Source organism: Podarcis vaucheri (genome assembly GCF_965113315.1).
Source record: "Podarcis vaucheri genome assembly, chromosome: 5".
NCBI lineage: Eukaryota > Metazoa > Chordata > Lepidosauria > Squamata > Lacertidae > Podarcis > Podarcis vaucheri.
This window is the reverse complement of record NC_138763.1, coordinates 32,875,464-32,888,246: the sequence shown is the minus strand read 5'-3', so window position 1 is coordinate 32,888,246 and position 12,783 is coordinate 32,875,464. Positions and strand designations below refer to the sequence as shown.

At 40.4% G+C, this 12,783-nt stretch overlaps 1 protein-coding gene across 2 annotated transcripts in view; it reads right to left on the bottom strand.

Moving 5' to 3' along the window:
- The window catches only part of EPHA4 (EPH receptor A4), a 158,725-nt gene that overhangs the window by 43,658 nt on the left and 102,284 nt on the right, over positions 1 to 12,783 (bottom strand). For both annotated transcript variants that reach the window (XM_082221761.1, XM_082221760.1), the window contains exon 6: positions 978 to 1,102. In XM_082221761.1, coding sequence (XP_082077887.1) covers positions 978 to 1,102 — 125 coding nt within the window. The remainder of the gene's footprint in view (positions 1 to 977; positions 1,103 to 12,783) is intronic.

The following is a 12,783-nucleotide window of genomic DNA, read 5'->3' as shown; positions in this document are numbered from 1 at the left end:
TTTGGCTGAAGTCAAAGGAGTGATCGAGGAGTGATTAACTGATAGTCAGTTAATCACTGGTTTGCTTTGCTTTTTTTTTAAAGGCAAGTGAATATGTTTTTGGAAAACATCCGAGATTGTAATCACAATCCTTCTGATGAACAAATAGAACTTTATTGTCCATGCTCAGTTCTTTCTCTTCCACCCCTTCCAGTTTAGAACTGTGAGAAATGCCTGCCAAGCACTCTTCTCTCCCCTTCCTCCTTTGCTCCCCTCTCCTTAAAAGTGGATTCTGGTGTTTTTTCTGTTTGGAAAATGTGTCAGGAAAAAATGCTATAACCTTGTTCCAATAAAAATCTACAACTCATTTTGGGCATTATTAGAAAAGCAAATAAGGTGAAGGGGGTGGGAGAGAGAGAGAAAGAGAAAGTAATTGTTCATTTTGCAGAGAACCTTGAGAGGAAATAGTTCTTTCCATAGATCTGAACTGGGGGAGGAACAAATTATTTGTAGAAATGTCTCCATATAACTTGAAGGAGGTGAAGAAAGTAATTTCCTTTCCTTTATTTTCTATTAAAATCTATCAAACCGCCACCATCATTCTGGGCAAAAGCTATCAGCTCATACAGAGCTCATTATTATTACTGTGCTATATACTTCATTATTACACATCTGTCTCTGTTGTAAGGCTAATGTTGCACTACTTCTCTGCTCTATTGATTCTCATTATAAATAGCCCCACTGGAATCAGATAGTTCCTACGGTGAGAGAAAATACAAAATGACACCAGTGCTACAGAGCAAAGGGGGGGGGGTGAGTGCAATATGTTATTCAGTACAACTGCTAAAATGTATGAAATGTCAAACTGGATATGATTTTATAGGCAAACAAACTTGTTGCTGATAATGACCATTTACACAATGACAAAGGTAAACCTATTTGGCCCTGGCATCCAACATAATGGAAGAAAAAGTCATCTCTCCAGGATGAATTAATACCTTTTCATAATATTTGACTTCATATTCCAAGATGACTCCATTCGGCCTGTCAGGTTCCAGCCAAGCCAGTGCCACACTGTGCCTCGTTATTTCTTTAGCTTGGATCAAAGCTATTTGAGATGGAGCTGCCAAGAGAGAAAGGAGGGAAATGTTATACAATGGCTCCCAGAAGAGCCCTAAGTATTGGAGGATGCTGGCTGTTTTGTCTTCTGCACAAATGCAATATAAGATCCCTTGGACACACTCACCAAAGCAACTCAACACAGGCCTAGCCTTAGGCATGTTGGCTCCACGGGAAGACTATTAAAACACTGCCCATGCAGTAAATTGTACTATATAGCCTGTAAGGAGCCTCCTCCTTTCCCATCACATTGGTCTGATGGCTCTGTGCCCACCTTTCATTCTTTTAGGACTCAGACCCCTGATTAGGTCTTTCAAGCTACCCTGGCAAGGCGCAGTAATGAAATGTTCTTTGATGACATCAGTAGCATGCATTCATTCATCAGGTCTGTTGGTACATTTGTACCACACTGAAACCAGCAAAAAGCATCTCTGGCTACATACAATAAAGTTTAAGCTACCATGCTACATAAAAATTAAGCAACAATCGTTAGTGAGGTAGAGTTCAAAGAAGAAGGATTGGCCACCTAATTTATTGGATTAGTTCTCCTAGATTAAGCACCATGCTCTAACCAACTGAGCTAGAGCCTATATACTACTGATTCCTGGAGGTTAAAGAGCAAGCTCTATGGCCTAACACAGGACTTTTCTTTGAACATCTAAAGTTCCTTTATACCAAGTCAAGCCATGGGACCATCTAGCCAAGTACAGAACTGTCTACTCTGACTAGAAACAGCTCAAAAATCACAGATTCCCCTCTCCTCAGCCTTTACTGGAACTACAGAGATTGAAAGCAGATATCTGACTAATAAACTATTCCGCTCTTGCTTCACTAGGACACATGAAAACTTTCAAAGAAGACTCACAATGTAGAATTGTGAATCTGAATGTAAATGATCACAGAATAGGCTAGAAACTCTAGCAGATTTTCTCCATTCTTGCTTTTAGGATTTGACTGTGTGACCTTCTGGTCTCCTATGAATGTTCTCTCATCTTTATTGTTTTCACACTTGACCCTTCGCTAGGCTTACTGAAGAACATACAACTTTGGGTTGATTCCAATGCTAACCCTGCTCAGCGCAGACTCATTGAAGTTAAGGAGCATGACTAACTTAGATTCATTCATTTAAATGGGTCTACGCCGAGTAGAACTGAGCTGGATACAACCTTTTGCTTTTATTTGTTATTAGCTATGTAAACAAATAGGTTTTCCTGATCCACAAGATCAGATAGGTATCAAACTGAGTCATGCAATAAGCTGCTAGCAATCTAAATAAAAGGAATTGTCCACACAAGCATGCATTCGTCATTGCCAGCTACCTAAAGAGGTGCAAGTGAGAATGAGGGGAAGGACGCTCCATGGGCACTGGTCACCCTGCAACACAGCCAATAACTAGAGAGAGCTTGATTTGAGTAAAGTTTGATTTCACTGGAGAGCAAAAAATAAAAAAGGTCAATAGGCTTTTTTGACAATTCAACTAGTACTATAAAATGCATAAAAGTCCACGCTTCTTTAGAATTACATTTTTGAATGCAATACGGAGAGCTAAGATAAAACAAACAATGGGATAAATGAGAAACATCTCAATAGATGTTCCTGGTTGTTTACCGTACAGCATCATTGGTGCCCGGACTTGAGATGTTTAACAGGCCAGGGGACAATGCCTTTCCCCTTTGACAATGACAGTAACAGATTCGTAGTTCTGTTGGAGGAATGGGCTTCCTGAAGATTTACGATCCAGGCTGCCCACTCTTTGCTGTTCTGTTACTGTGTGGTCACATCTCTAGCCAGCTGTTATCAAATCCTGCCACAACTGACAAGCACCGGTACAAATGATGGGGGTCTCTGGGGAAGAAAAGGGGGCATTCAGGGAAATTTTAAAAAAAAATCTTATCTGCAAAAAGCTGTTCTGTAGAGACAGAGATTAGGCAGCTTCCAAACCTGAATATATTTCCTCCTTTGTCCCCAAAACCCTAGAAATATGCAGGTGTTTCAAAACAACAGGAACCAACAACAACTGCAGGGTGAAGATCTATGGAGACCTTTCAAAGTAAAATCATAATTCCATTCCATACAGGGGGGGGGGGAAACCCAAAGAAATAGCCACATCTTATGGGGGGGGAATATAGCTATCATTGAACATTTTAATAGCTTTAAAATGACCTCATTGAGAATTGTTTTAAATAACTAAATAGATAAATGTCACATGAAACAGCAACAGCAAAAAGAAAACCGGACATGAAAGCTTCAAAACTACTTGACCATATCAGACAGGTTTGATGGGAGGAAAACGAAGTAGCAGGCACCACACATATAGTCACAAAGGAACTCTCTGGGCTGAATTGCGTCTGTCAGGAAGACTGTTTCTTGATCTACTGCTTGACAGTTTGGCATCTCTGTTAGAAATGACTCTGGAGCTCTGCTCCTGCCTCCCTCAACACGTCTACCCATCTGTCTGTTTGTTCCTCACCCAGAGTCTCATGTGCATGAAGATATACTGAATAACAGAAACAGGGAGGTTTCGTTCAAAGGGGTGCTATCAAGTTATTTATAGAAGGTACCCAATACAGTCAGAAGCAACTGTCCTGGCTTGATATCCATGTAAAACCTTTAAGTCAAAGGAGACTTTTTTCAAGGTTAAGTTCTTCTTTTCTTTTCTCTCCCCCTCTGCAGTGGCATCAAAAGTCAAGGAAGGAAATCAGGATAAGTTACCACCACCGTCTACAGTAAAAGCAGATTAGTGACAGTCCAACCAGAAAGCCGAATCCCTTCGTTAATGAGTGAGTCTTCAAGAGCAGCTGAATTATTCTTTCATAAATAATTTTTCAACAGCTCTGATTCGATCTATCTTTAAGAGGATGTTCTTTCTTGAAGTGGGGGAGGGAGGTGTCTTCCTTTCATTTTTTCCAGTCACACATATTTGGAAACAGAAAGTATCACTGTACAACAGACGCTGAAGTGATCTGCTGAAATCTATGACCCAAAGTTTCATACCTGTGTTAAAAATACTGATAGAAAAGGGTGGAGTGACAGCTAGGGCACCACTCTTCTAAGCATCCTTCTCAACAGAAGCAGAACTTGCTGTTTTTAGTCAGCACCTAAAGCTTAACAAAAATAGATGCTAACTAAGAGTCCCCTAATTGTTGCATCAATATAAAGCAGCTGTTGTGTACAGAATCAGTGTAGGATAGTTGTTAAGAGTGTTTAGACAAATGTTTAAATCTCCATGCATGAACGAAGCTCATCAGATGACCCGGGGTCAGTCACTGTGTCTCAACTTATCTACCTCATGGGGTTGTTGTACAAACCTTGGCAACCTTGGATTAAAGGCAAGTGAAAACTATATTCCCTTCTATGCTTTTTATGCTATAAGTTGGATCCTGCTAACAGAGGGTCCATGTTGTGCTCGGCCCTGAAACTCTTCCCCAACCGGCTTGTGGGCGGGGCTTGCCCTGCTCCAAGCCGGTGGTGCCACAGTTATGCCAATGGCCTTTAACCAATCAGCAGCGTGGCAAGGTTGGGGGTATCTATTTGGCAGCACGACGTAAGGACCTCCTTTTGCTTCGCGTTGCCAAACACCTGCCCACCCACCTGTTAATTAGGTCGTGTTTGGCCTTGCTTTGTTTTTTTTTATAATGATTTTTATTGCATTTTTTTCCAAATTACAGATAAAACAGAAAAGAGAGATAACATAAAGAATAAAAAGAAAGAAAAAAAACAGAAAATCACAACCATTTCAACAACTTATGTCAAATTTCCATCGGACTTCCCCACATCTCCCACATAGTGCATTCTTGACAATAAAGTTATCAGCAAATTATAACCTTATTTCGTGTGTTTCTTTATATTTTCAATTGCAATTTAAGTTTAAATCTCTTATTTTCCATTTACTCTAAAAATATAACATGTTGTCATTTTTACCCATTTAAACTTTGATTCTTTCATAAATGTTATCCAATTTCATAAATAATTAAACTTTCGTTGCTGGGGCTAACATTCCAAGTCATACGGCATCTTAAGGTTCATATAACTTATAGTACTTTTGCAGATAGTCTTTAAATTTTTTCCAGTCCTCCTCCATTGCCTCTTCTCCCAAATCTCGGATCCTTGCAGTCATCTCGGCTAGTTCCATGTAGTTCATCAATTGCGTCTGCCAGTCCTCCAGTGTGGGCAAATCTTGGGTCTTCCAAAGCTTAGCGATAAGGATTCTTGCTGCTGTTGTAGCATACATAAAAAAGATTCTATCCTTTTTTACCACCTTCTGGCCGACAATGCCCAGAAGGAAGGCCTCCGGTTTCTTGGGGAAGGTGTACTTAAACACCTTTTTTAACTCGTTATAAATCATTTCCCAGAAGGCCTTCAATCTTGGACAAGTCCACCATAGGTGAAAGAATGTCCCCTCAGCTTCCTTACATTTCCAACATTTGTTATCAGACAAATGGTATATCTTAGCCAGCTTGACCGGGGTCATGTACCACCTGTATACCATTTTCATAATGTTTTCTTTCAGAGCATTACATGCAGTAAATTTCATACCGGTGGTCCATAACCTCTCCCAGTCCTCAGACATGATATTATAACCAATGTCCTGAGCCCATTTTATCATCGCTGATTTAACTGTCTCATCCTGAGTGTTCCATTTAAGCAGCAAGTTATACATTCTCGATAATAACTTGGTCTTTGGTTCTAACAACTCTGTCTCAAGTTTCGATTTTTCCACCTGGAATCCTGTTTTTTTGTCTAGCTTAAAGACCTCATTAATTTGGGCATAGTGTAACCAATTTTGCACCTTATCCTTTAATTTTTCAAAGCTCTGCAACCTCCAATTACCTCCAATGTTTTCTATTATTTCCCAATATTTCGGCCAGTGTGCCTCCATATTGGGTTTTTTCCGAGCCTTGGCCTCTATTGGTGATATCCACCTCGGAGTTTTGCTTTCCAATAAGTCTTTGTATTTTTTCCAGACCATATATATTGCTTTTCTGACAATATGGTTTTTAAACATTCCGTGTGTTTTTCCCTTGTCATACCACAGATACGCATGCCAACCTAGCGAGTTATTAAAGCCTTCCAGATCTAGGACATCAGTGTTTTCTAATAGAATCCAATCTTTCATCCAGCAGAAGGCCGCAGCTTCATAATATAACCTTAAGTCTGGCAGGGCAAACCCCCCTCTCTCCTTTGCATCAGTTAGTATTTTAAACTTTATTCGGGGCTTTTTGCCCTGCCAGACAAACTTAGAGATGTCCTTCTGCCACTTTCCAAAACATTCCACTCTGTCCACAATCTGCAAGGCTTGAAACAAAAACAACATTTTTGGCAAAACGTTCATTTTTATAGCTGCAATTCGGCCTAACAAGGATAGTTTCAATCTTGACCAGATTTCTAGGTCTTTTTTAACTTCTGACCAACATTTCTCATAGTTATCTTTAAATAAGTTCAAGTTCTTAGAAGACAGATTGACCCCCAGGTACTTCACTTTTTTAACAATGTTTAGTTCTGTTTCCTTCTGAAACCCCTCTGTTTCAGTAGCAGTCAAATTTTTCCCTAACACCTTAGTTTTTTGTTTGTTCAACTTAAAATCCGCCACCCGACCAAATTTCTGAATCAATTCCAAAACTCTTTTTGTACTAGATTCTGGCTCCTGTAATGTTAGAACCAAGTCATCTGCAAATGCTTTCAGTTTATATTGTTTCGCTCCGACCCATATTCCTTGTACCTGCCGATCTTTCCTTATCATGTTCAGCAAAACCTCCAGGACTGAAATAAACAATAGAGGGGAAAGGGGGCACCCCTGTCGTGTTCCTTTTTCAATATGAAGTTCTTCTGTCACCACATTATTCACTATCAACTTAGCTTTTTGTTCTGAATAGATTGCTTCTATTCCATTCTCAAACCCCCTTCCCACTCCCATCCCTTCCAAATTTTTCTTCATAAATTTCCAAGAAATGTTGTCAAAGGCCTTCTCCGCATCAATAAAAATTAACACTGCTTTAGTGTTAATATTTGTTTGTAAGAGTTCCAAAATATCGATAATATTCCTCGTGTTATCGAACAAATGTCTACCTGGGAGAAAGCCAGCTTGGTCCTTATGGATTACTTCATTTAATACTTTTTTAAATCTATTTGCCAAGATGTCTGCAAATATTTTGTAATCCACGTTTAGGAGTGAGATGGGACGGTAGTTCTTAAGTTGAGTCTTTTCAGATTCCACTTTAGGTATCAGTGTGATGAATGCTTCTTTCCACGTATCTGGTGCCCTCCCTCCCCCCATAATCTGGTTGCAAACCTCCATTAATGGTTGTATCAAGTAGTCTTTTAACATCCTGTAGTACTTGGAGGTAAGTCCATCAGGGCCTGGAGATTTGCCTAGTTGCATGTTCTGAATGGCATCCTCGATTTCCTGTTGTGTTATTTTACAGTCCAAGATTGATCTCTTCTCTTGAGATAGTTCTGGTAGGCCATTGTCTTTCAGGAATTGTTCTATCTCAGTTGCTTCCTCGGACCCTTGTGTATACAGTCTTTTGAAGTATTTCTGGAAGCACTTTCTAATTTCTCCCGGTTTCTGAATATTTTTCCCTTCAACTTCTAGATTGGTAACATAGTTTAATTTTTGTCTCTTTTTCAACTGCCAAGCTAGCAGTTTCCCACATTTGTTCGCAGATTCAAAAGATCTTTGTTTCATTTGTTTAATTTTCCATTCCACTTCTTGGTTAATCAATTTCGAATATTGTGATTGGTGGAATTTGATTTCTCTTAAAGTCTCTTTTGATTTTGTATTCAATCTTAATTTTTTCTCTCCTTCTCTTATCTTCTCCAATATCTTATCCTTTTTCCCATTCCAGAGTTTTTTCTTAATCGTATTCTGTTGTATCAGAAACCCTCTCATAACAGCTTTGCTTGCGTCCCAGATTATTCTTTTTTTCCACCGAGGTATTCAAGTTAATTTCAAAATAGTCCTTTAAAGCTTTTTGGGCCTTCTTTACAATCTCTTGATCTCTTAACAGGTTGTCATTCATTTTCCATCTGAAAGAATCAGCAGTAGTAAATCTCATTTCCATTTTCAGAGCGTTATGGTCGGAGCAAGTCTTTGGGCAGATTTTTATTTTTGTAGTCTTAGGTGCCAGCCCTCTAGTTGTCCAAATTTGGTCGATTCTTGTCCATGACAGGTGGGCCTCAGAAAAGAAAATTCCTTCTTTACCTAGGGGGTTTCTCGTGCTCCATAAATCAATTAAATCCATATTGTCAGTTAGTTCAAAGAAAGTTTTTGGTAGTCTTCCATCTTTGGTTAAATTCTGGTTCTGTGACTTATCCATAAAGGTAGAGACAACCCCATTCATGTCTCCCATCATAATGATGTTAGAATAGTCCAGATAGTCCAGTAGTGTTTGGCCTTGCTTTGGACTTCAGTTGGTCGTCTGTTTTGGAATGGGGGCCAGGTAGGAATTTTTTCCAATGTGGCAGATTGGCTGTGGCCACTTGGTTTTTGCCTATCTCTTAGCAACCGTCACAACTTTGTAAGGTTTGGCGGTTAGGCATTGGTTTAGAGGAATGTGGGGAGGGGAGGTGTGGCCCTCCAATGAATAGGGTGTTCCGTTAAAAGAATCCGGGGGTCTGGATCTCATCCAAAGCCCGGAGAGGGGCTAGGGCCATGCCAGGACCCCCAGGAACCCCAAGGGTGAGCACCAGTCAATATACACTGACGGAGATCCCCCTGCTGGTTGTTTACCCTTCCAGGCTTCCTGCAGGGTGGGGCAGGAGCCAGATATAGTTTGATACCAATGCCTAAGCCAATACCAGTCACGTTTGTGTATTTTAATAAAGTTGTGGCCAAAATTTGCCCATTAACATTTAAACTAAATTCTGCCTCCACTGTGTCTTTATTTCCATTCGGGATGGGTTTTGGGGCTCGAAGCACAACCCAAGAATCCAGAGACGTGCCCCTCACTTTTTTTTTCTGAAGTGTGCATTCAAGAAAGCTAGTTGCCAACCAGGAATACGCATCTTATATACTTATTATCGGGGATATGCATCTTATATATTTATTTCATAGATGGTATGTTATCCATTGTATGTTCATTCATGCAGATAACATGTTTCTTGGTGAATTTGGTATGCTCTGGGAGTGGAATGAAGAGGAAACTGTCCCTGAGTAAATGGCTGTGTAACTTTATGCAGGCCCAAACTCAGTAGTTCACTATCTTGCCCCTCCTCACTCAAAAAGACTTGCTCCCTACTGTTGTGAATGGAGCAATTTTCTTTTATCTACTTCCTCAGTACTCTACCATTAAACACCTACCAGTAGTTTTATTACTGCTGTTCCGTGCTTGTGGCCTACAAACAAAGAATAGGACAGCAGACTTGGAACAAAACTTTGCCCAAACAGCATAATAAAGCAATTTCCTTAGGCTAGCAAACGCTGAGTTATTGCAGCAGGCCTTTGGCACTTGCTAAATATGGTAGAGTTCAGGTGCCACTATTTCATGACTGATTCAGAGTAGAAGAAAGTAACAAGAAGAAATCAACTACCGGTAAGTGAAAAGTCTTTTGTCTGCAGGAAACCAATGAAAATGAGAATCCTGAAGATCGGGATAGCACTACACAGTAATCTTTGTGCACAACTAAAAGTGGATAACTGCAGATATATATATTTCACATCAAATTAATTCAGTTTCTTCAAATATTCTTTCATCCTTAAGGGGAACATAACCATGCTTGATGGCTTCAACATGTTGTCAAGGATCAAAATTAAATGCTTGAAAGCAGTAATGATGCTACTGTGATTAAGAGTTTTACCTTGTTTGAGGGATGCTAAAAGCCTGCTTCATTATTAATTACTTTAAAGAAAGCTGATACACTAAACTAGGATAAATACTCATTTCTCAGTTGAGAAAATAACTATTTAAAAATAATATTTGCAAGTCAGCTTGGTGCTGGAGCTTTTGCATTCAGCGAAACTCTTATGACTTCCAAGTTTCCTCATTTTCAGGTATGGGCATAGTCACACAGCAAACTGGGTGTGCACTGGCCATCTGAAAATACAGTATGGCCAATTGCAGAGCTACAGTGAAACACAAGAGCATAGGAAGCAATTAAATACAGTCATACCTCAGATTGAATGTGCTTCGGGATGAGCGCGTTCGAGTTGCGCTCCGGGGCAATCTGGAAGTAACGGAGTGCAATACTTCTGGGTTTTGCCACTTGCGCATGTGCAGATGCTCAAAATTACATCACGCGCATGCGCAGAAGGGGCGAAAAGCGATGCACGCGTGCGCAGACATGCCGTCACTGGTTACGCTTGCTTCTAGATGCGGACAGGGCTCCGGAACGCATCCCATTCGCATCTAGAGGTCCCACTGTATCACATACCCCAGTGCTGCTGCTCTGTACAGACATTTCTTATAACTAAGTGAGTTTAAAATGCAAGCTACAGTTGAGGATGATAGTGGTTTTAAAGTTTAAACACTACCTTACTCTGTAAAAGTATAATGACAAAATCTTTATCATTCTGCTCCTCTGCCTCCAAAATCATTTCTTGAAAGACAAAATTCAGATCATCATGCCCACATGAAGCAACTTTAAAATCTGGAACTCTGACAGCTGCAATATCCAGCCAAAGGTTTATTCCCTTGATCTCGGTGAGAGAGTAGGACACATATGTGAGAACACGTGTAAATTTCTTTCACAGAAATCAATGAGACATGCAGCCCAGTTCAAGGCATATTTATTCCAAAGTTAAGCTGCACCGTTTCCAATGGAACTTTTTCCATGTTAAGTATGCATAGTCTAAGAGCTTTAACTATGACTGGATCATGCCCATAGATTTTATTTGACCACTACAAAGTTACGAAGCAGAGATTGGCAAATCCTCCTTGTTTTGTTTAGGAAGGAAGCTCTTGATGAGGCGGGGGCCTGCAGTACCACTCAAGCGAGGCATCTGTTTAGTCTAAGGACTACTTGTTTTATTTCTGCTTGCTTGCTAAGAAAGCCTGTTGGCACGTCCTGACAAAGATAACTTAATACTTGCCAACAGAAACATGGCAGGAAGCAATGTGTATGTTTCCTGTATGTATGAATGCCAGTTTTAAACAAACAGGAAAACAAGTCTTTCAGTAAGAAGGTAATTTATAAAAATCTGTCTGGATGTTTCAGCCACTTACAAAAAAAAAGAAGAAGCAAAAGAAAAGAAACATTCCCAAATGCTTGAATGACAGTGATTAACATAACACGGGTGGTTGGAGTTAGCACTGCAAAACATTTGAAGAAATGCTATAAGCAATTTGTTCAATTTGGAATTAGCCAGTGGCTCTCTAACCTGGGAAGCTGGGAGACTGCTGGGCCCATGCAGTTTCAACAAAGAGCAGAACTTGATCCACCATAAATAGAACGCCAGCTTTGATAAATTGTGCAGCCTATACTAATTTGAAAGGCATGGGATAATAAATAACCTTAGGATAAGGAGAAAGAACTTCAGAAACTGGACTGGGAAGCAGCCATGGACATCTGAGCTTCTTAAGAGGCAAAAGTACAGTAGAAGAATCCCAGCACAAGTTGTGTCAATGCTTTGCTGAGAACTACATAAATTGCCGTCTGTCCATGTTCTAAGGTGCATCATGCATTTCATATCAAAGCCACAAGTGTGGAAGAAGAAGGCATTACCCACCTTACTTCATTTAGACATACTTTCTGTAGTGGTTTGTTAAGCTGCCAAACACAGGGTGCCATTCAGACATGGGGAATATTGCGGTAGTTTGCCTGATTGTAATGCTAGTGCTTCTGTTCCATTTTCTCATGTTCTTTTCACACTGCTGGACATGCTATATAGTGGCATGTTGAGCTGAATTCGATTCACACCAGTAGGTGTGGCGCGACACAAAAAAGAATGTCATTGGACAACTTTGCTACTCCCCTACCCTTTCGGTGCATATGTGTTTCTGAAAATGGCAGGAAAAACCTGTATTGACAGTAAAGGTAAAGGGTAAAGGGACCCTTGACCATTAGGCCCAGTCACGGACGACTCTGGGGTTGCAGCGCTCATCTCACTTTATTGGCTGAGGGAGCCGACGAACAGCTTCCGGGTCATGTGGCCAGCATGACTAGCCGCTTCTGGTGAACCAGAGCAGCGCACTGAAACACCGTTTACCTTCCCGCTGGAGCGGTACCTATTTATCTACTTGCACTTTGATGTGCTTTCGAACTGCTAGGTTGGCAGGAGCAGGGACCGAGCAACAGGAGCTCACCCCGTTGCGAGGATTCGAACCGCCGAACTTCTGATCAGCAAGCCCTAGGCTTTGTGGTTTAACCCACAGCGCCACCCGTGTCCTTGTATTGACAGTATACCACCCTAAATTTATCCACTTTACTCCTGTGATTTTCCAGATTAAAGGGGCTGCAAATGGATTTTTTCTGGACTAAAAAAGCACAGAAATAAATGCTAAGAATGTGATATATTTCATCAGTGGCTTTTTCACCACATGAAAGCTCAAATATAACGCAGAAATCAGCAGTTAAGGAAACATCAAGGAAATGGAATAAACTGCCATGTGAATGTAGCCATAGTGTTGAAAACACACTACACAATGTTGTAATAAGAGTGTGGGCCGTTCCCTTTTAAGGAAAGACTAGGACTGCTAAGTTTCAGATTTGGATGTAATTTATTATAGTGATCCTACATGCGCAACAGAC